Here is a 26307-nt window from a genome sequence, read left to right on the forward strand (position 1 = left end):
TGCCTCGGCTGCCCAGAGCCACCACACCGGCAAGGGCGGGCCAGCAGCACGAATCCACTCACTCCCCAGTTTGTGACTGGAACCCAGAGGCCAAAGGTCTCTGCAGGCCCGGCCCCCACCTCTGCAGAGCAAGCCCCAGCAGGTGCTGCAGAAATGAGGCTGCAGTCCCCAGGCCCGTCCACCCCAGTTCAGCCATTCCCACTCCTACCCTCCACAGGCTCTTCCCCAGAAGGCAAGGAAGGAATCCGAACTCACTCCAGGAAGCAGTCAGAGCGCGGCCCCGAGTTAGCTGAGGGGTATAAAGTGACAAATGGTCAGTTAGTTTAAGTTCATCAATTAGTGAGTGTAACTGCAGAAACCCACGGAGTGCTGACACACTCGGTTTGCATGATGTCAGTCAGTGAAGGGTTTTCGGGGTTCCTGGAAACCACAGCACCACAGTTCATCCAGCCACTTCCCCTTCGATCTCTGCCTGGCAAAAAGGTCAGCCGTTACAGAGCCAGTGTGGCGATCCTGGGCTGGACCTCAGCCAAGAGGGACTGGTCCCCCTCGGCGTGGCTCTGCTGGGGCCCAGAGCAGAGCAGCGTGCCCACACCCTGCGGGGAGGGCTCTCTGGGGAGGAACAGTGTCCCTCGGAGCGACACTGGGATAGAAACTCTTCTCCCCAGGACTAAAGCCAATCATGGTTTTAGCCACGCCTGTTTCCTAAAAAAAAACATGATCCTGATCACAGCCACCTAGCCACCCTGCACTGGAGCTGAACTTTCTGAAGGAGGCAGATAACGCACACGAAGAGCCAGTCAGACGGCAGCAAAACACGCCCTAGAGTCCTGGCCCTGGACTCCTCCCCTCGCGCAGCACCAGGCCAGTGGGGCCCGGGGGTACTAACACCCACGGCCTGCGGGCCAGAGCAGGGAAGGCTAAGGGCGCCATCCATGGGTCTCACCTAAGGACAGGCCTAGGGAAAGCCGCCCCTAACACAGCAGCAGGCGGGCTGCGTGGTGCATGGCTGATCTTGCCCTGAGCCAGCAGAGCTTCATTTACTTACACTGCGTAGTGAGAATGTGTTGGCTCTCTGAAAGAGGAAAACCTCCAATTTACCAAAAAAAGTGAAAAAACAGCAAATGCATGCTGATTCTTCCTGTACTGGTTCCCATTTAATTATTCATCTAGAGTGGAAACACCCCCAGGTGCACAGCCCAGAATGGCACGGCTCCCATCCTCCCGTGTGCCCCTCACACCGTGCGCCCTGCTCCCCAGCAGCCCCACCTGCCCTTCCCCTGCCCCTCTCAGGCGGGGCCGCCCTGCTGCCTGGCCAGCGTGCGCCTCAGCTCCCGCAGGTTCTGCGTCAGGACCTCCACCTCGTCCAGGCGGCCGCTCTGCTTGGCGTCGAAGATGTAGGCCTTGATGTTGTCAATCTGCTGCAGCAGCAGCTCCTCCTCTATGCACTCCTCGGCCTCGGGCCCGCTGTCGCTGTCCACATCGAAGGGGTTGGGGCCGGCAGCTTCCTCAAAGGGGTTGCCGGGGCCAGGAGGGCTTGCCGGCCGCAGCGGGGGAGGTCCATCCTCCTCCTCAAAGGGGTTGGGAGCCGGGCTATCTGGGCTGGTGAAGGGATTCCCTGCCACGACCTCGTCCTCCTCTTCCTCAAAAGGATTGTACTCCTTCGGGCCATGGGCTGCAGGGCTGAGGGAAGCTGCTGCAGCAGGAAGGAGGCCAGTGTCCTTCTCCTCCGTGGAGCTGGAGAGCTCTTCCTCCTCAAAGGGGTTCCGGGAGGGCACCTCGTGTGGCTGCGCTGTGGAGGCCGGGGGAAGGAAGTCCTGGCCGAGGCCGGGCTCCCAGGCTGGGCTGGGGGAAGAGGTGTTGGGAGCCGCGCCGCTCTGCTCTAAGAAGGGGCCCAGATCCAGAGCACGCTCCGGGCCGGCGCGAGGCTCTCTGCCAGACTCCCGCTGGAAAGGCCCAAGCTCTCCAAAGTCCAGGGACCGAGTGCGCACATGCAGGGACGCGGCCCGGACCTGCTCCTGCTCCCGCTCCCACTCGCGCTCCCTGAGCATCTGCAGCTGCTCCCGCTGCAGGTCCTCCTCCTCGGCCTGCCTCCGGGACAGTTCGATGGCCTTCTCCGTCTGCTGCTGGTCATAGGCATCCTGCAGCTGCCGCAGGTTCTCCTGCAGCGTACGTACCTCGTCGCTGCGGCCGGCAGCCTGCGCCTGCGTGATGAATGACGTGATGTTATGGATCTGCTGGAGGAGCGGATCGGGGTCTTCACTTTGCCCCTGACTCCCTGACAGTGCGAGCCAGCCCTCAGCCTTTCTTAGAGGGGCAGGGCCCCCGTGGAGAGCAGCCAGCTCTCCGTTGGCCATCCAGGAGTTCAGGCTGCTGTGCCTTTCCTGAAGTTTATGCCGGGACTCAAGGGCAACCTGGAGAGACACCAAAGTCAAGGGTCAGCACAGCCACCAAGCCAAGAGCAGCCCCACTGCCAGTCCCCCACCACGGCCACGGCCCTGCCCAGCCCTGGAGTCCCCCACCACGGCCACGGCCCTGCCCAGCCCTGGAGTCCCCCACCACGGCCACGGCCCTGCCCAGCCCTGGAGTCCCCCACCACGGCCACGGCCCTGCCCAGCCCTGGAGTCCCCCACCACGGCCATGGCCCTGCCCAGCCCTGGAATCCCCCACCATGGCCACAGTGCTGCATAACTCTGATGTATCCAACTGCTGAAATCAAATCATGCTGGGATTTTTGCTTTGGTTTGGGGGGAAGAGGAATGACATGAAAGGTGCCCCCTATTTTTTAAAAGGTAAAGTTAGAGGCAGACAAAGAAACAGGGAGAAGGAAATATTTTCCACCCATTAGTTCACTCCCCAGTGGCCATAACCACTGGAGCTGTGCCACGCCAAATCCAGGAGCCCAAAGCTTCCTCCAGGTCTCCCATGTGGGTGCAGGAGCCCAGCACTTGAGCTATCCTTCAGTGCTTTCCCATGCACATTAGCAGGGAGCTAGATCAAAAGTACAACAGCTGGAACTCAATGCCAACACCACAGGCAGCACCTTAACTCACTGTGCCACAGCACCAGCCCCAGACACCAATTTACAGAGAGAAAATAAGCAATCAGAGTAAATGACAGAATAAGCTCTTTTCAAGCACAGGTTCACTGGTCATGCCACGCCCTTAAACCTCTGAGGTCCACTGCTGTCACCCACACTAGAATAACGGCATCACTGCCTGCTGAGCAGCGCACACCCAAAGCTCCTGGAAAGGCCCTTCGGACACCCCCAGCCTCGGCAGCCTCGACCACAGGGACCATCCCTAGGGAATTCTGGCTCTGACAGAAGCAGCAGGCTCCGAAGGAACAGAACCCAGGGAGAGAAACAAGCAAGCAATCTGATTTCCACAGAAGAGCATGAGGCCAGACCCTAAATGCTAAAGAAAGTGAACTTGAGAGCGATAAGTTCCACCCAGCACAGGCCCCAGGGAGCCCCCTGAGGCCTCGAGGCTCACACAGCCCAGAGCCCGGGGTCACGCACCTGTCTCTCCTTGAGCCTCTTCATCTCCGTCTCCTGCTTCCTTTTCTTCCTCAGGTTCTCAAACTGCTCTTTGGTTGGCAGTGACATTAAACCAAGCAACTTTTCCTGTAGGGAGTTACAATGTCACACTTTAACTTCAAGGGTTGAAAAACAAGAATTTAATCCCTGGGATGAATCCCTGGAACATCCGCTTAAGCTAAGCCACTCTGCTCTCAGGAGAGAAATTAAAGTGACGGGAACAAATGAGGAAGGCACCCTTTCACAGGCCCCAGGGGGCTTCCAAACAAGCCCACCTCTGCCTTGTGAAATGATCAGCATGGACAGCCCAGGTCCTCAGGGCTCCAAGATCAGCTTCCTCTCAGGACTCTCCTCCACCAGCCCTGCCGCAGACAGCTCCTCCAGAGCGCTGGCCACCCTCTCACAAACTGTACTTTAGCGGCTTACTGTCTGTCCCTCTCTCAGAAACTTGACCAACAGGAAGCTTTGCCCTTTTGTTCACTATAGGATACCCTACAATCTGGCCCAGTACACAGCAGGCATTCAATAAATAACTGCTCATCAAAAGACCAAGACCTTTTTCTCTGCACTACAGTGCTAGGTTCATCAGTGGGTTTCCTGGGCAGGGCTGCTGGGACTCCCTGGGAAGGACTGGCAGAGGAAGGACAACAGCCCAGACCTCCCCACCCAGGTTCGGGCTGTCCTTGAGCCACCAGCTTCTCCCCTACAATCAGTGACCCAGCGAGTCCGTCGGGAGTTTTTTGGATTTTGGATTTCTTTTCTTTTTTTTTAGATTTATTTATTTTTATTGGGAAGGCAGATTTTCAGAGAAGGAGAGACATAGAGAAAGATCTTCTGTCCACTGGTTTACTTCCCAAATGGTCACAATGGCCAGAACTGAGCTGATCTGAAGCCAGGAGCTTCTTTTAAGTCTCCCATGTAATTGCAGGGTCCCAAGGCTTTGGGCCACCCTCTACTGCTTTCCCAGGCCACAAGCAGGGAATTGGATGGGAAGTGGAGCAGCTGGGATACAAACCGGTGCCCATATGGGATCCCGGTGTTTGCAAGGGGAGGATTAGCTAATTGAGCCATCATGCCTTCCCTGTCAATTTATCCTAAGAAAGTATGCCTATCATGGCAACACTTCTACGAATGCCCACTGCAGGGGGCTGGAAGATAAGGGGACACAGACAGTCACAGCAGGATCTGCAGGCAGTCGAGGGCAGCGCGAGTGCTGTGCATGAAGGTATTCAGGATATAAAAGTGATGAAAACTCAAGACACAAACTTGCCAATATGTATTAATTCGAAGTACCAGTTATTTAACAGGACCAGTGCAGTTGCACTTCAAGTTAATCCTCCGCCTGTGGTACCAGCATCCCATAGTGGCACTGTTTCTAGTCCTGGCCGCTCCACTTCTGATCCAGCTCCCTGCAATGGCCTCAGAAAGCAGTGGAGGACAGCCTGAGTGCTCGGGTCTGTGCAGCCATGTGGGAGGCCTGGATGAAGCTCCTGCCTCCCAGCTTCAGATCAGCTCAGTCACAGACATTGCAACCACTTGGGGAGTGAACCAATGGATGGAAGGTCTCTCAGTCTCTCTCTGTAACTCTGACTTTCAAGTGCAATAAATATATCTTTAAAAAATGCAGATAGATAGAAATAAAATGAAGAAAATTGCCAGAATGACAAGTGATTATTCTGGGGACCCAGGATTCAAAGTAGTTTTGGCTGTGTCTGAAATACAAATTAATCTCCAAATGTGGCATGATGCAGCCATAAGCTTATGAAGTAACCAGTGTATAAACAGGAGACCAGCCATGAGCACAGGTCTGCCTGCTAAGAGGTGGACGAGCAGGTCAAGCCTGGTGCCTATGTCTGTGCCACCCCAGGACAGCTTTACCTGCACAAAAAGTGTCGCAGAGTATCTGATCATCCTCTGCAGCCGCAAGGTGTTTGGATGTGGTGGAGGGTCCTGGTTCAAGCCCAAGGTTAAGATCTTCTTACTGAATTGGAACAAACACATCAATGTAACAGGTGCTGCCAGCCTCAGAAACAAGGGTGAGGTCTGCAGAGGTGCCAGGCTTTCATGCCAGGAAGATGTATGGAAACAGCTAAGTGATGCCACTGAAGTTTCCTTGAAGGCCAAGCCTTCTGGCCATCCCCAAGGTCCTGACCCGACACAGGCTGTGTGCAAAATGCTCTGTCAATGAGGGACTGCACAGAAATGGCTTCACAGGTGAGCTACCCGTCCGACACTGAGAAGGCCCCACTTGGCTTAGTGCTTGCTGGTTGCTTCCTTAAGATTCATACTAATTTCTGAACAAGAGTCAGTATTTTCCAGCCTGTGAATTAACACAGCCAGCCCTGCAAGTCTGATGGTTGAGTATTCTGCCCAGGCTGATTGCACCCCAACAGCCACATCGTGGTTTGATAGCAGCGGAGGGGCTGACAACAACAACCTGAGTTTCCTTTACCCTTGGCTCCACCACCTGTGCCAGAGGTGGTACATGGCCTTCCTGTGAAATGGCCATGCTGACTCCTACCTCCCAGAGCAGGTGGGGACAAGTGAGCCTCTCTAAAAGGAAGCAGAGACTGGCATGCAGTCAGTGTCAGTTCCCGCTCCTGGTTTTGTTTTTTTTGTGTCTGTCTGAATAGTAACAAACACTAGAAATTCTTAACAAAAAGTAAAAAGCGCTGAGTGCCAGCCTCCTCCTCCTCAGCCGCTGCTTGCTGCCCACACTTCTCGCACACACACCTGCTCTCAGCCAGAGGGAGGACCTTACCTTAAAGCATCTATGAGCTCGTACACTTTCTGCACCTCCACTCGTAAGTCACTTGCATGCTCCAGGCTATAGGTCGTCTCCCCAGCACTGAGAAGAAAACACAGAACACACTGTCTAAGTTTCACAGTAGTGACTGGAGACAGGTAGAGGCCGCACGAGGCAAACGCGGTAACACTGTAAGGGGCAGCCTAGGCTCTCGGACACGATGTGCAGCTCACTCCTTGGCCCACACTGGTCAGCTGGCAGCCACTCTTCAACCTGCAGATGCCACGGGGACAGACCTGTGCTTGGTCCCAAGGATAACCTTTAAGTTCAATGCTAAAACAAAAGCAACTGGACCTACTCCAGCTCTCTTCTCAACAATTTCACTACCCACAGTAAGTTGTACCAAGTGGCTTACTGAATGAGTCACCATTTGGCTTCTAGAACTTTGGCTTCTAGAACTATCAGTCAAGTTCTACCCAGCAAGAAGAGTGACACCTGGAACGCTGCTGCAGAGTCCCCGAAGGCAGGCAGGCCATGCACGCGGGGCATCACCCAGGTCTCACAAACAACCACTCTCTGTGTGGAAAAAGCATTTTCATGCCAACCCGGCAGGAAGGGAGTGACTCTGCCCAGGGTAGAGTGGGCATTATAAATGAAGCAGATGGTGCTTAACTCGAGTCTCAGCAGCCTCACGGCGGTTACGCTGGGATGCTGAACTGCTCACTTCCAACCTGTGAGCACCCCCAGAGTGCTGCATGCCAAGTGCAGTGGTTACAGCTTTCCATCTTTACAGCTTCAGGAACTTACTAACGAGCCAAGAAAAACACTTTAAGCTGTTAATTCAGCTGCAGCAATGGCCACTCCCTGTCAAAGATAGCAGGAATTTAAGCCAAATAAACAGAAAAGGGTTGCTGTCTTCACCTATTTTTTTTCCTACTTATACAATGTGCTAGCTGGAAAAATCTTGGTGCATCATAGAAAGTGAGGATTTGGTAAGGTAGTGTTACCATCTCTCACTACAAAACCAACATCAGACGGGCAAGAACACAGGCTTCACCGTGAAATCTCCAGTCACGTGAAAATGACAAGGTGCCTCTAATCTGAAATGCTTCCTCTGGTCTCAGCTTGACCATATCAGCCAATTAACAGTCAAAAGCCTGGGTGTACACCAAGGAGAAATGAGAATATGGCCATAGTACTACAGAGAACTATAGGGGCTACTCATAACAGCCCAAGAGGAAACCAATGAAGATGTTCGTGATGAATGGGTTAACAAGAGACGGCACAGCCACACCATGCTCTCAAATAGAAGGAAAAAAATACTGACATCTGGAAGACGCCCAAGAACACCACACTGTGTGACAGAAACCAGACATAAACAATCACACACTCACGTTTCACGCACAGGCAATGCCAACACCAGACAAACCTATGGAGTCAGAACACAGCCCAGCGCACCAAGGAGGCAGTGAACAACGAGTGCAGCGTTTGTATCAGGGTCATGAAATGTCTGCATTAAGATAGCAGGGATGGTACAACTTGGCAAAAATATTAAATACCACGGAAGGGGCTCACTTTAAAAAAGTGGATCTAATGGTCTAATGGTAAACTACAGTCACTTTAAGAGCAGTGGATGGCAGATTAGATGTGCCCTGTGGGCTGAAGTCGGGGAACCCCCGCTTTAAAGGGACAGGGCTCCCAGTGCAGTGCTCTTCTTTAAACAATTGCCACTTGAGTCCGATCATTCACTGACTCCCAAGCCAATGGACCTTGATAATCTGGGGTGGGGAGACCGCTCTAGAACTCACATCTCAATAAAAAGCTTCCATTCCAAGGTGGAGCAGAGGGCATTTAGTCCCCAGGATGGGTGGGGGAATCAAAGGAAAAGGGTTGTCCTCAGCCCTGGGCGGCTCCTCGGCCAGCGCGAGCCTGAGGCCCGCTGCCCTGCCCACCTTCTTGCAAGGCTGCACCTTTCCCACACCCGCTCAGTCACTGAACCTGCCTTCCTGCTGTACCAAGCTCCTATGTGCAACATGAGATCCACCTAACTACAGAAACGAAGAAAATTCTTTCGGCTGGCCACAGTTAAAAAGGCTGGCTAGAGCTAAGATGACCCTGGAGAATTCACCTAAAATGTTGGAAAGCAGTCAGCACTGGGCTGGAACAAGGGAGCAACTTACTTTAACGATGCTGCCATCTTGATGTACTCGGGGGCCTTCTGGTCAACCTTCTCCATGCAAAGTCGCAATTTCTAAAAACAAAACAAAGTGGTGAATGGCGCTCTCCAGATAGAGGCCCTTCCCAGAAGCAAGGCTCCAGTACAGATGCATTTTAAAAGCTCATTCTCCAAAAATGAGTTTTTAAAACTTCATCAATTTCCCAGCATAAATCTAATTTCTCAGCTGGAAACAGAGGAAGGCAGAACTTAGAGCAGGGTGTCTGTGGGAGGAGAAGGCTCTCCAGGGCACAAGCCAAGGTGACCAGCAGAGACAGGAACCAGCTGCCGCTTTCCTTCTCTGCCCACGACACCAGCACAAAGCACTGCCAGGGCTCACCTCTGAGCACCAGGAAGCAGAGAACACGGAGACTGTTTATAAGACTCCAGTGGTGGGCACGTGGGTCAGCTGCCCACCCTGTCAGAGTGCAGGTTCAAGACCCAGCACTCCACTTCCAATCCAGCTTCCTGCTAATAAGCCTGGGAAGGCAGTGGATGATGGCACAGGATCCTGGGTGCCCCTGCCACCTATGTGGGAAACCTGGAGGGAGTGCCGGGAATTGGCCTGGCCCCACCCTCACATTTGGAGAGTAAACCTAAAGGTGGGAGATCTCAAGCTCTTCCTCTCTCTCACCCTGCCTTTCAAATAAATAAGCAAGTCTTGAAGGCAAAGCAGAAAGATAAACAACCTTTTTTTTTCTTAAAATGAGGTATCAGGGTTTAATGAGCACACTTTTAGCTTGAATATTTGATAGTTCTAGAAACACGGCCACTCCAGCCTACAAAAACACAGATGGTGGCCACATGGTGATCATCAGACAAAGTACACCCTCCCTCTGCTCAGGCCTCCGCGACCCTGGCACAGCCCTCCTCCCCGGCCATTCCGGGCCGAGCCAGTCTTGCTCCCCGCAGTGCAGCGCACACATTATTTCCTGCTGAAGTCTGTATCTACCAGGTGGCTTTGGGATCATGGACGGTAGTGAGTACTGGGGGTACCTGAGGGAACTCAGGCTGCCTGTAAGAGGAAACCTATAGAGCCTAAAAACCGGAAACACCTTCTCCAACTTGTGGAGCTTCCAACTGCCAGCCTCCCGACAGCTTAGGCACGACCCTTGCTTCTCTTCCCCTGGACCATCGCCTGCACCCCACCGCACCCACCCCGCCTCTCAGGTCAGCAGGGAAGGCTGAGGCAAGGCTGACTTCCTCAGGGCCTGGCCCTGCAGCAGGAGTGGAAAGGACTCACAGGAACAACTTTGCCTTGCCTAGCACCTGCAGCCTGATGCCCCCTCAGCCCCGTCTGCCCGCTGGCACCTCGTAGAGCTTCGCGATCTCGGGCGTGCGTTCCTTCTCGTCCATCTGCTGCTCCCTCTTGAGCAGTGTGTCCTTGCAGTGCACACAGCAGCGAATCCGCTCATCATCCTTCTCGTCCAGGACCGAGCTCACACTGCTCACACTGCTGATGCTGCCCCGGCGGGAGCCGTGCACACTGTTGGGCGACTGGTTGGGACTGGTGTGGGTGCTCAGGGAATCCTTGCTGGCACTGGTGAGCTTGTCTGTCAACACACAAGACAGGCAGCAATGGTTCCCACCACATCCAATTATCCCTCCACCCACAGGCTTCTGTGGAAGTGACTCAGCCGGGCGTGGCCTGTGGCTGCCTTTCTACCTTTCTGGGTAAGACTCAGTGGTAAGAAAGGGCTCCCTGGGCCTTCCAGACAAGATTCAAATAGCCTAGGAAGTTTTGCAGCCCACCCCTAACTTGGCCTTACCCCCTACAACACCCCTCCTTTTGCCCCATGCTTCAGAAAGACCCAAATTCTTCCATGAAACTATCTCCAAAACATCCAGCTCCTTCCCTCTCCAGAGCTCAGCTGACAAGTCATGTCCTCCAGGGACATCTGTCCCTCCAGAAGTTCCCCACCACCAGTCCACTTCAGAGCACTTTCCACTCCTTTCCCTGTCCACAGTCACGTACGCACCCGAGGGCTGGCCTGAGGAACTTGTGTCCTTTCCACATTTATACCCCAAAGAGATCCAGCAGGACTACCCAACGCACTGCCCAACTGATGCTGGCACATATGTTCAGCAGAAGGCAAATGGTGCCCCAAAAATGAAGCTTGTGAAGCTTTGGGGAAGAGAAGCTGGTCTCAGGGAGAAAGGGAGAGGATTAAGGTAAAGTGGGCCGAGGGTAGACGTGGGAGTCAGTTTGAAAGGCATGTGCATTTGCCCCCAGCTTACCCAGACACCCTGTGGCCAACAAAGTGCAGAGTCAGCGGTGCTCTCCAGGGTCACAAATATACCCCAACCCCAGTGAGGTCAACCTGAGCTTCTGACGCCACCAGCCAAGGGGCACAGTCTGGAGCATGCTGTTCCCTCCGACCTCTGCAGCCTCCTGCCACTCCACAGATGCGACCTGTTCACCTCCTAACCCGCCCCAGGGCCTCTGCATGCGCTCTCACACTAACCCTCTGCCGGGCACTCCTACTCCTTGCTCAAGGTACTTCCCAAGCACCGCCTCCCGCCACAGCTACACACCGAGTGAGAAGTCGGCCCTGAGCCCCCTATAGCACTCAGTGTCCTCCGCATTAGACATTATGGTCTTTCCCACAGGATGGGGAAGGACTAGCCCAAGGCTTGTTTCACAAGATGCTCTTTTCAAAGCTTCCTCCACCACGTCCAAGCAGAGCTGACCGAGTTTTGCACACCCTCTCCCAGGTGACTGGCCATACAGATCTCTTTGTAAAGCACAGATTCCTCTGTGTCTCTAGCTCCTGCATCTTAGGTGCTGGACTCCCTGGGAAGGAAACTAAGGTGAGAAAGCGAGGACTCAGTGAGCCAAGTCAGCCAGTAGCTGGTTTTCACAGAGTCCTTAAGTCAAGGATTGTTTTCACATTTTTAGAAGGGTATTTAACAAAAAAGAAAAAGAAACATCACAGGGAGCATATGTGTCCCACAAAACCTGAAGTATCTACTTGCTTTTCAAACAAATGTTTGCCAATTCCTGTTCCAAACCACCGAGCCCTGACCAGGCTGCCTCAGGCTGCACAGAATCAACACACGAGTCAGTGAGGAACCCATGGCCCACTCACAGAAACAGAGGGGTCCCACGGTCCTGGGGGCGAGGGGTGAATAAGGCAGTTCCCGGAGGGGGCTCCAGCGCCTATCACGCCGTCACCTACTTGCAAAGGGGAGGCTGATGAGCTCCATGCACTTCTTGCACATGATGGACCCGCAGAGGCGGCAGTGGTGGCGGCGGTTACGGATGCTGAACTTATTCCCACAGTCTGGGCAGAAAGGGACATCCTGATCATTGACCCAAGGCACCACGGACTTTTCTATTGCTGTGGGGGGAAGAAGAAACCAAAAAGCAAGCAACAAAGAGAGTACACAATTATAAAGAGATTTGGTGAAGGAGAAAGAATAGAATGAATGTGAGCAAAAAACCTCGTTACCTCGAATTTTTGCAGACTCAGTATTCACTCTGTCAAATGCAGTGAGCTGCCCAGGGGGGAGGGGGGAAACAGGGGCAAAGAAATTAACCAGGTGATATTTACAGTCACTGTCCATGCCTGCCACTACTCAGACGCCAAGCAGGAGTCAGCACATTTCCATTGTTTGGGCTTCCTGTGTCTGAACCCCACAAAGCTACAAAACCAAGTACACCTGGTTCACACAGGATTAGTTATGGATTTAGAAGGCACCCCCTTTCCTGACCTGAATCCAATCTCTTTATCAGCAGTTACCATTTTGTCAATAACCTGGAATGGGCAGAGGACGAATCTAGAAGCAAAGGGAAACTCCTGCCCCTCCACCGTCCTGCTGGACACTGAAACAGACCACAGATCCCTGTCCTACAAAGGTACACCCAAGGAGCAGTGCCTGTGGCTGCCTCCATGCCCACCACGTTCACTCCCCAGGGGACGCACAACAGCACTCGCTCTCATACCCCAGGACACAGCGACCCAGTCAGGATGCCCCACACTGGCCCTGGCTCAGCAGTCCTCACAGACCTGCTCGCCACTTCTCCGTCTGCCATCAGAGGACATGACACACTCCGTGCCACTGAGCAACACTGCCTGGGACACCCAAAGCAGGAAGATGCTGAAGGCAGGGAGGTCACCAGCAGCCAACGGCCTTAAGAGATGGGCAAAGAAGAACGGGCCTGTGGGGAGTCTGTCACCAGAGTCACCCTCTTCAGGGAAGCCAGCCTCCCAGAACTGCTCACCACACCCCATGCAACCCTCGGGCACCAGACACATTCAGCGCACTTAACACGTTACAGAACAGCACTTTTTCCACACAGAAAATTTGTACTTGCAAAAAAAAAAATTTAAACAACAAAATTTACCTTCTCTAGCCTGATTATTAACTTATTGACTTCAACAACATAGTGGTCAATTCGGGCAGCTCGGTGCTTTTTGAAGTCAGAAAGATGGCTTCTCACAGCACCTAGGACAGGGAAGGCAGGAGAGTTAGGACGCCGCTTCTCTGCTCATGTCACTCCACCTGGCCGCTATTAGTGAATTTCAAGAACAAGCAGAGATCCTGGGACTCCAAAGTCTCACTAAAAAGATAAACTCTAAGAAAGCAGATGGAAGGACACTGGCTGAACTATGAACACCATGGCTCTCAGAGGCCACACAGCACAACATGAGAAGGTGTGAGACGCAGCCCGTGGACAGGCAACGTGCAAGCCTCAGTGCTGCCACACACTGTGTGTCCTTGGACAAGTCACCTGGTCTCTGTCACTTAAGGCACTCATCTGTAAACTGGGAATAATGTGACAACCTCACAGGGTAGTTATGGGGACTACCTGCACAGGAATGTTCACTAAATAGAAAATAAAGTAATGCTAAGAGCAATTTTTTTCTCATATTTCTCTGTACTTTCTAAAGTTGGCACAATATGATTTTTCCTCAGAATAAAAACAATTCTCAAAATGGCCAAAAAACTGGAAATGGTAATTGCATGACCTTTATGACCTTTCAAAGGTCATGTGTCCCTGAGTCCAGCATCCAAATGACAAATGTGCAGGACAAATGTCCCCGGCATATGTGAAGCACAAGCCCCCTACCCCAGTGTACCTAAACACCTGCTCTGCACCTCGCCCTTCCACAGACCAGCACTGCACCCTGCCTGGCTCCAAAGCACTTCTGCTCCTCAGTGAGCGTCACAGATGGCTTTAAACCAGGGCTTTCTCATGTGCTACATTCTCCTTTGTTCAAAAACAATAATAATCTCTTTCTCAGCTGACAAGTGAAAATTATACAAGAGTGAGCATTTGGCACAAGAGTTAAGTCGCCTGTCCCTTACACTGCAGTGCCTGTCTTCAGACTAGCTTCCTGCTAAAGGCACCCGGGACGCAGCAGACGACGGCTCACGTCATGCATGCCTTGACACCCAAGTGGAAAACCTACACTAGGCTACAGGCTCCTGGGTTTGGCCTGGTACAGCCCTGGCTTCTGTTGGCATCTGCAGAGCAAACCGATAGATGGAAAGTCTCTCTCTCCCTTCCAAATAAAACAAATAATTGATCAAAATTGCATCAACAAGGGCTCTTCGAAAAGTTTATGAAAAATGCACATTGTAAAAAAAAACATATGGATTTCAAAAAAAATTGTTCCAAAATAAACTTATACAAATTTTGTTTTAATTTGTTACAACTTGTCTGGGAAGGAGCTACTTTGAGGCACTAAGAGAGACAAGCCATTAGTACTGACAGCACCCTTGGAAAGCTGTATGAGTGTGCTCACACTAAAAGACAAATATCAAACTCAAGATGAAACATAAGAAGAAGGAAGGTGAAATTGCTGGTGCTTTACTCAAACTTTATGGAGACAACACCCCCCTAAAGTCAGCAATTTACAAGTGGATAACTTGTTTTAAGAAGGGAAAAGATGATGTTGAAGATGAAGTCCACAGCAGCAGACGATCCATTTACACAAGGGGAAAAGTTCATCTTGTCCCTGCTCCAACTGAAAGAGGCGATTACCAACACCACAGACATCTCAAATGCTTCAACCAATGCAACTCCTACCGAAACATTAAAATGCAGCAAACTTTCTGCACCCAGATAGCTACAGACAAGAGTAGAGCTTTCAATGGAAATGTTTAAACACATGAGATCCAAAAGCATTCATTCCCTCCAAGAATCGGAACAGGAGACAAAAGGCTTTGCCCAAACAATCTGAAACAATGGCCACCGAAAGGTGCTAGTGCTCCAGCTGAAGCTGGAACAGAGGCAAACTGTCAAGAGAAAGGACCATGTAAGCACTTCCTGGAACACTTGGGGTCATTGTGTTCTGACTTCCTGGAGGACCGAAGCATGGTAACAGCTACTTATTTTGAGAATGTTCAAAGCCAGCCACAGCTTTAACAAAAATACATCCAGGGAAGACTTCCCCAGAGCCATTCTCTACCAAGACAATGCACCTGCTCCCTCCTTCCATTGCACGGGATGCTCCGGAGACTTCCACGGGACATCAGCAGGTGTTCACCCCACAGTTTTCATCTAGTTCCTGCCAATGCCTTCTTGTTTCCTAACCTTAAGAAATCTTCAAAGAGCACCCATTTTCTTCAAGTAACAATGTGAAAAAGACTGCCTTGACATGATTAGATTCTCAGAACTCTCAGTTCTTTAGGGATGGAGTAAATGGCTGGGATCATCACAAAAGTGTCTTTAGCTTGATGGAACTTAAATAAATTTTGTACTTTTTATTTTGTTGATTTTAATTCTAATTTTTCATGACCTTTAGGGAGTCCCCACATATTCACCATATAGATAACATTTTGAAATTCAGATACACTACAGAAGGATTCAATCAAGCTAGTACAGTCCATCACATACTAGTTGTACACAGTCATCATGAGAACGTTTATAATCTTTTCTCTTAACTATTTAGGTAAGAACACATGCTTGAGAGCTGGCATCAGAGTGGCATGGTGGTTAAACAGCCACCTACAATGCCAACATTCTCTATCAGAGTGCAAATTCCAGTCCCAGCTGTTCTGCTTACGACCAAGCTCCCTGCTAATACACCTGAGGAGGAAAATGGCTCAAGCGTTTGCACCCCATCACCCCTCAAGCTCTGGCTGGAGCTCCTGGCTCCTGGCTTCAGCCAACACCAGCTTCACACCAGGGGAGCTCTCTCTGCCTTTTTTTTTTTTTTTAAGATTTATTTTTTGGATCAACACAATGGCTCAGTGGCTGAATCCTTACCCTGCAAGCACCAGGACCCTACATGGGCACCAGTTAGAGCCCTGCTTGCTCCACTTTCCATCCAGCTCCTTGTTTGTGGCCTGGGAAAGCAGTTGAGGATGGCCCGAAGCCTTGGAACCCGCACCCCCATGGGAGACTCGGAGGAGGCTTCTGGCTACTGGCTTCGGATTGGCTCAGCTCCAACCATTGCAGCCACTCGGGGAGTGAACCATTGGACAGAATCTTTCTTTCTCTCTCTTCTTCCTCTGTGAGTCTGCGTTCCCAATAAAAATAAATATATCTTTAAAATACGTACCTTTTTTTTCTTGATTTTAAATATAGGGTTACAGAAAGAGAAGAAGAAAGATCTTCCATGAATTGACTAGTTCACTCCCCAAATGGCCACAACAGCAGGGCTGGGCCAGCTGAAGTCAGGAGCTGGGAGCTTTTTCCGGGTCTCCTGCATGAGAACAGGGGCTCAAGGATTTGGGCCAGCAGCCACTGCTTTCCTAGAACAGCCAGGGCTTGAAACAGTGCCCACACTGCACGGCAGCATCACAAGCAGAGGCTTAAATTACAATGCCACAATGCTGACCTCTATTTTTCAAATTAATAAATAAATCCACTTTTTAAAAAAAGAATGCATCCTTATTATAATCACCATGTCACATAACATGCCTGTGGAAGCTATTCCTCCTCAATGAAATGTTCTATTCTTTGACCATTATCTTCACATGCTAAACTCAACCATACATGTGTCTTTTCTCACCCTAATTGAAGTAAATTAAAATATAATGAAAGTTATAATTCTTAGAGCTATTAGTGCTAACTTCTAAAATTTGCCATTCATTTCATTTTCCATAATTAGTGCCTTCCTTCCGTTTTCCAAATAGACACATTCATCAGAAACACACAGGTCAGCTGATACTGGCAGGCAGGAAGCAAGTAGTAAGAATTCACATGTCTACAATTCCTTTCATTTCTACTTGTCTTTCATGTGTAATTCATCATTCTATAGCTATATAGTATTATTTTTAAAGCAATTTTCACCCTGCAATGGCAAAAACTGCTTCCACTTCCCAATATAATATCCGATAACCATAGGCGGCTACCATATGGTTGAGCAAAGGACCTTTACTTCATTTTTAATTTGTTTTTAAATAGTCATACAGAAGTAGGGACTATCAAATTAACATAGTTCTGGGACTTTACTCACTGAAAAGACACCTTCTGTGGTAGCCATCAGGACAGCCAATGCCCTAGTTGCCCAACCCTTCCTTCCTCTGAGTCACGGCTTCCTGCCCGACCAATAGCGAGTGCACATCACTACCCGCTCAGCCTCACAAGGATTTTGTAAAAGGTGAACAAGATCATGAAAATAAAAGAATAATAAAGCATGAAGAAGCGATCACTATTTATCCATTTCATGGCCAGAAAATATTTTATTCTAATAGTGATTATTATCATTTAACCATTAAATGATACATAAAATTAGCTAGCTCAACTTGGTGTGTGGCATGACCTTTTTGACAATATCTTTCTTTAGATCTACTTCGTATACCTACAAGTCACCATTTAAGATACAGAAATCCAATGGCTCTTAGGATACTCACAGTAATACCACAGTACATTTTAGACTTTCATTACCTAAAATGATGACCATTTGGAGAGTAAGCACATGGTGCTGTAACCATGCATTTCAGAAACGTAAGCCACACAAAGCACACCTCTCACCAGAATGAGAGCAGCGGGCCTGGCAGTGAAGCGAGCCCAGACGCACACTCTACTTGTGCAGCTCTTGTGTGGCCCGCCAGCTGCTCAGCCCGGGCAGGCTCCTGTGGGTGCTGCGAGGGTGCTATGCGACCACGTGCAATGAGCGTGAGGCAGAGCACTACCACAGAACACACACACAGCTCCTCTTTCACCTCCACCCCAACACGGTCCTCCGGAAGTTGGGGCCACTTTGGCTTACTCTGCCTCCTCCACCACCTCAACCACCCAGAACATGCTAGCCGTCTGACAGCCGTTTCCTCAGTGAGTGAACTGATTTTCTTACCAAGCTCCTGGGGTTCCCACATGTAAGGATCAACTCCGCCATAGCTGAAAGACTCATATCCTTGGGTCCCTGATTCTGCTCGATCGTCACCGTCTCGTTTCAACAACTTGTTCTTTGCTTTCCTAGCCTTCTGGACAAGACCTTTAAACACACAATACAAATGAACTTATGAAAAACACTCCAAAACGCGTCAAGGGAAAGCTCAAAAACAGGAGTTTATACAATAAATATTTAGAATCAAAATAAAATGCAGCAATACACATATAAACACTGTATTACAAATACCACAGAGCTGAGCCTCCTCAGAGGCTCAGACGGAGCAGTGGGCAGCATAACCAGGTGCACATGGAGGACATGGCAGTCCATCGGAACCTGCAGCGGATACCTGGTACCACAACAGAGGACAGAACAAATCAATCAACCACCCCAGCCATATGTTGGCAATGAAAAACTGGGCAAATGGAGACTCTAAGATGGACTATGTCAATCAGTGGATTCTTCAGCGACTTTATCGTGCTTGGAAAGACGAGACTGGTAGCAATTCATAACTATCAAAACCATGTTGAACTACAGAAAATAAAAAGAAGAGAATGTCAAAATAAGTCTGTCAGTATATTAATTGGGGTTGTAGTTATATGAGTATTGATGTTTTTCAAAACTTGCTGTACACTGAAAAACTTACGGATGGGGAGCTCAGCGGCGTGGCCTAGTGGCTAAAGTCCTCGCCTTAAATGCACCCCGAGATCCCATATGGGTGCCGGTTCTAATCCCGGCAGCTCCACTTCCCATCCAGCTCCCTGCTTGTGGCCTGGGAAAGCAGTTGAGGATGGCCCAAAGATTTGGGACCCTGCACCCGTGTGGGAGACCCAGAAGAGGTTCCAGGTTCCCGGCTTCGGATCGGCGCAGCACCAGCCGTTGCGGCTCACTTGGGGAGTGAATCATTGTACGGAAGATCTTCCTCTCTGTCTCTCCTCCTCTCTCTGTATATCTGACTTTGTAATAAAATAAATAAATCTTTAAAAAAAACTTACAGATGGGGCTGGCATTATGGCACAGCAAGTGCCAGCTTCCTGTTAATGTGTCTGGAAAGGCAGCAAAGGATGGCTGGCCTGCTGGAGCTTCTGACTTAGGCCTAGCCCAACCTGGAGTGGCAATGATTCTCTCTTTCTCTCTCTCTCTCTCTCTCTCTCTCTCTCTCTCTCTCTCCTTTCCCTTTCTCTATCACTCTGGGTTTCAAATAAATAAACTATTTTTAAAATATATATAAGTAAATAAATCTAAAAAAAAATTAAATTTACATATAATTTTTCCTCAAATAATTTTGAAATATTGCCTAGCTGTGGCCAATGGCCTAGGTTGCACTGTACTTAGTGTACACTGCTGGGAGATAATAGCTGACGGGCATCCTAGGCCTGATTAATGCCAAATTTCAGTCTGCCAGCACAGTCACCTAGCCTATTCTTTCTTTTTTCCTTAGGCCATGGCACAGTGAGTGCCAGGTCTGTGAGCCCTGGAGGCGGGGGTTGGGGGTGGGGGGTAGATCCAGTGGGCCCAGGTCACCTGGCCTGGGTCCTTACACTTGCCTGTGCAGTGGGTGCCAAGTTCGCAAGCCCCAAAGATCAGGGGGGTGTCCAACAGGGTACAGGTCACTCAACCTGGGACATCAACGGCCCTGGGAGAAGGCCACTGGCTGCTCAGCCGCGTGCTTGTGGAGGCTTGTTGTGCGGGCTTGCAGGCAGTCTAGGGGACAGCACAGGTGGGGGCATGTGGTGACATGAGGGCTCATGTCCAGATTGGTGGTTTGACCGCAGAGTGCAAGGATCCGAACTGGACTTCCTAGTGGAAAAGACAGAGCAGTGGATGGCAGGTCCAGACATACACAGAGGACATGGCAGCCCACTGGGGCCTGCAGAGGACATCTGGACCAGAGGAAGGAGGGAAAAAAAAAAAACCTAGATAACTACCCCAACCAAGTGATGACAGCAAATATCTGGGTAAACAGACTTTAAGGTTGACTGTGTCAGCCAGTGTACATTGGGAGGATTTCCTCATATCCGGATTGATGAGATCAACAGCATTTCAGAATTAGCAAAACCACTTAAGCAGAACCCTCAGAACTGCCCTACAGCAGGGCCCTGGACTGACAGCAGGTGGCATTCTCCATCCCCTTCCTCCAGATAGAAGAAAAAGAAAAGTCTTCTTCCACGAAGAAGAAAAAGAAAATTAGGAAACAATGATCTCACCCACTTTCCTCAAGCCCTCAATCCTTCCCACCTTGATCAACTATGCAAAAATTTTAAAAAAAATTAATGTTAATCAAAATCAATGGTGCTATTTTATTTACCTTGACAAAAGTACTCACTTTTATTTCCCAAGAGCCCTGGACTAGTATTCTCCATTATCTATAACTGGACACAGAGCTCTTCTTTCCCCACCTGCCCTCCTACTTACCGAAGACAAAAGTTTATTTACAACAAGCTTCAAGAAACACACAGGCTTCTAGCCTAACAAAGGGAACCAGGCTAGGAAAAAAATTAACATCTCTTGGAGTGAGTCACTGTGTGTGCCAGTTGAACACACTGTTGAAACACAGTTCATGGGCCCAGTACAACGGTTCAATTGGCTAATCTTCCCATTCAAGCACTGGTATCCCATTTGGGCAATGGTTCATGTCATGGCTGCTCCACTTTCCATGCAGCTCCTTGCTTGTGGCCCGGAAAGTTAGCAGAGGATGGCTCAAGTGCTTGGGCCCCTGCACCTATGTGAGAGACCCAGGGGAGGATCCTGGCTCCTGGCTTTGAAGTAGCTCAGCTCTAACCACTGTGGCTGTTTGGGGAATAAACCAGTGGATGGAAGGTCTTTGTCTATGTCTCTCCTTCTTTCTACAAATCTGCCTTGCTTAAAAAAGAAAGAAAAGAGGCACAGTTCATGCTCGCAGTCTCCCACGGCAACGGAGAGCCCTACCTACAAACGAGGAATGACGCAGATGCAGAAAAAGTGCTTCTGTCAGGATTACAAACTTCATCCGCAGGAGGGCTCAAAGTGAACACTCCTGTGCCTGTCCACGCCCCAGCACCCCAGCACCCCAGCACCCATTTGCAAAGGAGGCTTCTGGGTCACAGGGAACCCACCACCCACGCCGAGCTCCTGTAGGAACACTGTTAAAATCCAACAATCAACTGACAGGGAATAAAAATAATTCTCTGTTCTGTCACCAATGTCCTTAAATCCTGGGGGACTGCCATCCCTTTCTTCTTCCTTTTTTTTTTAAGATTTATTTATTTTACTTGAAAGTCAATGTTACAGAGAAAGAGGGAAACACAAAGAGAGATCATTCATCATTGGTTCACTCCCCAAACTGTAGCAATCAAAGGTGGACTCTTCTGAAGCCAAAAGCCAGGAGCTTCTTCCGGGTCTCCCACATGTGTGCAGGGTCCCTAGGCCTTGAGCCATCTTCCACTGCTGTCCAAGGCCACAAGCAGGGAGCTGCATGGGAAGTAGAGGAGCCAGGACACGAACCGCACCCATATGGGATGCTGGCGACACAGACAGGGGATTATTAGTCTGCTACGCCAGTGCTATCCCCAACTGCTATACCATCCTACCCCAGGGAAGGGGAACCTGTGATCTGCCAAAGGTCATTTGCATATTCATGACATCATAGGTCCATACAAAATCATTAATTTAAACACTGACTAAATTTTCAGTCCCACATGTGATTTCCCCAGCAGAATGCTGCCCACCCCTGCGAGACTCCAATAGAAAACATCACATTTAATACAAATCATCATTGCTATCCAGTATCGATACTCTACAGAGTTTTTAAGACTCCAACACGTCCTGTCACTTGAATGACATTAGTTAGAATCCTAAATAAATACAACCTGGTGGGGCCAGGGTATAGAATCCAGGGGAGTGAGAACACCCCAGCTGGCTCTATCAGTAAACCCAATAAGTAAGTTCCCAGAATATCAGCCACTGCAGGATAGCTTTTCCAGCTGGAAAAATACCAGACCTACAGCACATTCTTTAAAATGTGTTCAAGTAGTCTTTTCCAACAATAGGGAAGAGGAAACTGCTGGATGTTAACAAAGGGTCTAGCAGACAGGAAACAGGAGTTAGCAAACAACAATTCATTTTTGCAAACAAGACTAAATTGTGTCAAGTTAAACAAGTAGTCCATGCCATTTCATCACTTTGGAAGATAGGGAAAAACAGGCTGGCAGCAGGCCCAGTCTGGGTGGAACCCTTCAAGAGGACCAATTAAGAACAATCTCCAAACCATACACTCACAGAAACGCAAAGCAGGAGCCACAGCCCATTTTCTCCCATTTACTGTAAATGGCTGAGCTGAGCTGAGCCAGGCTGGGACCTGGGACCAACGCCACTCTGAAGCAGTAACCAGGTCAGCCTCTGCACTGCCTCCAACACCTGAGGCTGAAATTTTCTTCTTGGTGTTTAACTGAGACTGTAAATGCCCTGAGATTTCTAAGACTCAAAAGACCTAAGGAGAAGTTATCTGCTTTCAAAGGGCTTTTCAAAGACTCCTTGATGTCAGTCTGTAAAACTCCAATTGCCTAATTCTGAAGCACAGCAAAGTGCAACACAATCAAGAATTTCTTCCTGACTGAAGAAATGAACATTGGTATAAGGGAAAGGTCACTGTTACCCCTTATGGGTCTGCATTTATGAAGACTTCTGAAAAGCACCGGGGAGGGTGGTTAATGTCATTTAAGTCACAGAGCCCTTCAAGGTCATGGGAACCCCCAAAGTGCTAATATAAAATATTAAAGTATTGGTACCATTCTGTACCACGTTCTAGTGGCAGAAAGCAATCACTCAAGGTTCAGCCAGTAATGAGAGAGCAACTTAGAACTGAGAAATATCAAAATCATCTTTCCTTGCAAGGAAGAAAATTTTCATTTACCTGACATTTCCTAAATAGAGTCCCTTCATACTCCCCTTCTAAAAGGGCCGTCATGGCACTCACAGGACATTCTCTCCCCAGCCCACCCGCCGGCGGCAGTCTCAGGGACAGCACGGGCTAAGGCAGAGCTCCACTGACACTAGGACTGCAAGTTCACTCAAAACCACGGCAGTAAAGAGAACTTAGAGGAACCGGGCTGTCGGGCTTCTTTTTTCCCAGAAGCTGTAACACATGCTGTGGCCAGAACGTGTCCAGGGCCTCTCATCTCCAGTGATGCCACAGAGCAGGGGACATGGTGGCTATCTCAGACCCAGACGCATGGCTGGCTCTGCCCATTCCCGAGTGACCTTGGAGAAGTGATTATCTCAGGAGTTCCCTCAGACCTATGAGACCACCCACATGCCTGCAGGGTGCCAGTCAGTCAAATAAAATAACAATGCATGTGAAAGAGCCCAGCACGATGGCCTAGTGGCTAAAGTCCCCGCCTTGAATGTCCTGGGATCCCATATGGGCGCCAGTTCTAATCCCGGCAACCCTGCTTCCCATCCAGCTCCCTGTTTGTGGCATGGAAAAGCAGTCAAAGACAGCCCAAGGACTTGGGACCCTGTCTCTGTGTGGGAGACCCAGAGGAAGTTCCTGGCTCCTGGCTTCAGATTGGCATAGCACCGGCCATTGCAGTCACTTGGGGAGTGAATCACTGGATGGAGGATCTTCCTCTCTGTCTCTCCTCCTCTATAGATGTCTGACTTTGCGGGCCCGGCGGCGTGGCCTAGCGGCTAAAGTCCTCGCCTTAAACGCGCCGGGATCCCATATGGGTGCCGGTTCTAATCCCGGCAGCTCCACTTCCCATCCAGCTCTCTGCTTGTGGCCTGGGAAAGCAGTCGAGGACGGCCCAATGCTTTGGGACACTGCACCCACATGGGAGACCTGGAAGAGGTTCCTGGTTCCTGGCATCGGATCGGCGCAGATCAGCGCGGATCGGCCCGTTGCGGCTCACTTGGGGAGTGAATCATCAGACGGAAGATCTTTCTCTCTGTCTCTCCTCCTCTCTCTGTATATCTGACTTTGTAATAAAAAAATAAATCTTTAAAAAAAAAAAAGATGTCTGACTTTGCAATAAAAATAAAATATATCTTTTTTAAAAATGCATGTGAAAGACACTCAAAGACTGGGTAAGCACAGGCTCCCAACAGCCACGACTCTGCCGCACTCTCGCAGGCAGAAGCCACTTTGATGACCCTCAGAATCCAATCCTATTTGCCCATGTCGTGTCTGTGCAGAAACAGGACAGCTGCTCCTGTTTCCAGCAATTTTTTTCCCTAAAGTGGAGAGCTGGAGTGAACTCCAGGGACAGCCACAAGATGGCCAGGTGCTGGTGACTAGCCACTCCAGAATGTCACTCAGGGTCCCTTCGTTCTCAACCACACAACAAAGACAGTGACATGGCATCCAGTCCTTTGGGATCTCCTGGCTTCAGAGATGCTACCAGGCACAGAAAGCAAGCCAGTTAATTAAGCACGGAGGTGAGTTCCACAGGAGAAGCACCTCCACTGGCAGGTTAAAAATGAAAATCTACCAATACAATGAGTATACATGGAGTCAAATTCTAAAAAAGCCTTCCTAAAACTTTCCAAGATCTGAGATCAAAACCCAAGGTTTAATTTTTGTTTTGTTTTGCCTTGTTTTGAACAGCATTTCGTTTCCTGGGCTGCGGAGGGCAAGCTTGGGCAGGAAGAATGGCAGCAGGCTTCACTCTACGACAGGCACAGAGGTCACGGTGTGCCTAGACCTTCAGGGCAGAAGAAAGGAATTCCTTCCCAACCCTCTCGGACTGGGGCTTCGGCAACGGGGCTCGCCCAGCACGAGGCAGGAGACCGCAGTGATTACATTCATCTATTCAAACCAGGCTCTGCCAGCAGCCAGCTTATCTCCCCTTTCTTTGTCTGGTGCCCTCATCAGCAACATGAGACTCCCACTCATATAGCTACTGACAAATGAACGACATAAACGACATCCGCTGGTGACTATTCCTGCCCCGGCAACCTGGCAACCAAGGACAACCGAGCCCCGAGTGGTGGCGCTCACTGACCAAGCCTCGTCTCTTACTTCTGATTTGTCCTCTGACATCGCGGTCCTCCCCATAGTGCTCCTCCTCGTAGTGCGACTGCAGCTGAGACAAGGACTGCAGGTCCTTGAGGCACAGCGGGCACAGGAAGCCCTCCCGCACTTCTCCAGGGTCATCCAGAGAAGCCATGGCAGTGCCCCGTCAAGGCCAGGGAAGCAGGAGCTGCATGCCGACGGGGGGCTTGACTCCTGCCCCGGGCCCCGGGCCGCAGCAGGGGCGTCAGCTTAACCAAGCCACACCAGATGACGGACGAGTGGCCCCCTCATGGCCCCCTCATGGCCCAGGCTGAGGTTTCCTCTCTGCAGCAGGAGCAGCGCTAAGAAAGACAAAAGGGGAAAGGCCAAGTCAGCTCACCCAGCAACAACTGACGGCTTTTTTTTTTCTTGCCCCTCACAGTTCAAGAAAGGTGCTCAGTGTTTAGTCCCAGGTTGATGAAACAAACTGTTTCCCAAATCCTTACACTGAAACAGAAAAATGGACGGACATCACCAGGCAGCAGCAACACTCTGGAGCAGAAAGCACGGACTCTCCGGTCAGGCAGACACAAGGTCAAGCTCACTGTCACACTCACTCCGCGTGGCGCGACCTCCTCATCCACAGGCACCTCAGCCACCGAAGGCTCTTTAGTATTTGTCAACAAGCAGAAGTTTCGATCTGACTCTACACCTTGACCATCTAGTGAGTCACATTCATAGAGCACGCTGGTAAGAAGCCTTTGCTACAGATGCAAACAAGACCTCAGCTGTAGGCAGCTGACTGCACCTGGGCAAGCGCGACACAAAAACTAACTCCACAAAAGCTGAGAAACGTTTTCTAGAACCTGGGCCAGAAATCTCGGAGCCGCGTGTGCCCTTCAGCTCGGACGGGCTCACCACCCCGAGAGGGGTCAGCCTGGTCCTCAACGCCCAGCTTTTCCTGTTCCTCAGCCAGCTTTGTCCTTTCTGCTGAAAATCCACAGACCACATCCGAGCCCGGACCACCCTGCTCCCTCCCGCACCTGCTCACCCAGAACAAATCCAACACAAACCCCGCACCCGCCGGCTCCACGCCCACCCTACGCGCCTCAGCCCGCAACGGAACACCTGCTGCCCCCCGGGGTCCCGCCATCGGGATGCGGGTCACGCAGCCCCCAACCCCGAGCTCCACCATGACAGCCCCAGCAAAGCTCGGGGTGCGAACCAGAGAACCCAACACATCACCCTGGACGCCATCACAAGCTATGGCAACACATCTGAAGCCTCTCACGCCCCCCAAATTATGTACTAAACAAGAATCCCTACCCGCAAGCAGCTGCCCCGCACCTCTAGCCGGGCTGCACGCCGAAACCGCTCACAACCACAGCCCCCCACAACGCCACTAGGCAGACGCCGCGACACCAAAGACCTGGACAATGTCACACACCGCATCGGCGCCGCACACAAACGCCACCAACACCTCCACACAACCCGAGAACCCGAGCCTCAAATCCGGGCTCCGGGCCTCCACAGTACCTCACGCAGCCT

At 50.5% G+C, this 26307-nt stretch overlaps 1 protein-coding gene across 4 annotated transcripts; it reads right to left on the reverse strand.

Annotated features, from left to right (window-relative positions):
- Nucleotides 1–202: 202 nt before the first annotated feature.
- On the reverse strand, nt 203–26307 carry RBSN (rabenosyn, RAB effector). Of its 4 annotated transcripts, none has more exons than XM_058678590.1 (13): nt 26207–26307; nt 24787–25121; nt 17754–17894; nt 12848–12948; nt 11952–11997; nt 11679–11840; nt 9811–10052; nt 8465–8535; nt 6300–6386; nt 5417–5519; nt 3521–3625; nt 1270–2414; nt 203–289 (listed from the first exon to the last, which is right to left on the reverse strand). In XM_058678590.1, exons 2-12 carry the CDS (start codon nt 24932–24934, stop codon nt 1290–1292), a joined length of 2331 nt encoding a protein of 776 aa, XP_058534573.1. In that variant the 5' UTR covers nt 24935–25121; nt 26207–26307; the 3' UTR covers nt 203–289; nt 1270–1289. The 4 variants fall into 4 exon arrangements, with proteins under 4 accessions (XP_058534573.1, XP_058534571.1, XP_058534570.1 ...); XM_058678588.1 differs by having other exon boundaries at nt 222–289; nt 1242–2414; XM_058678587.1 differs by lacking the exon at nt 203–289 and having other exon boundaries at nt 1132–2414.

The sequence above is a fragment of the Ochotona princeps genome, chromosome 21 (genome assembly GCF_030435755.1).
Source record: "Ochotona princeps isolate mOchPri1 chromosome 21, mOchPri1.hap1, whole genome shotgun sequence".
NCBI lineage: Eukaryota > Metazoa > Chordata > Mammalia > Lagomorpha > Ochotonidae > Ochotona > Ochotona princeps.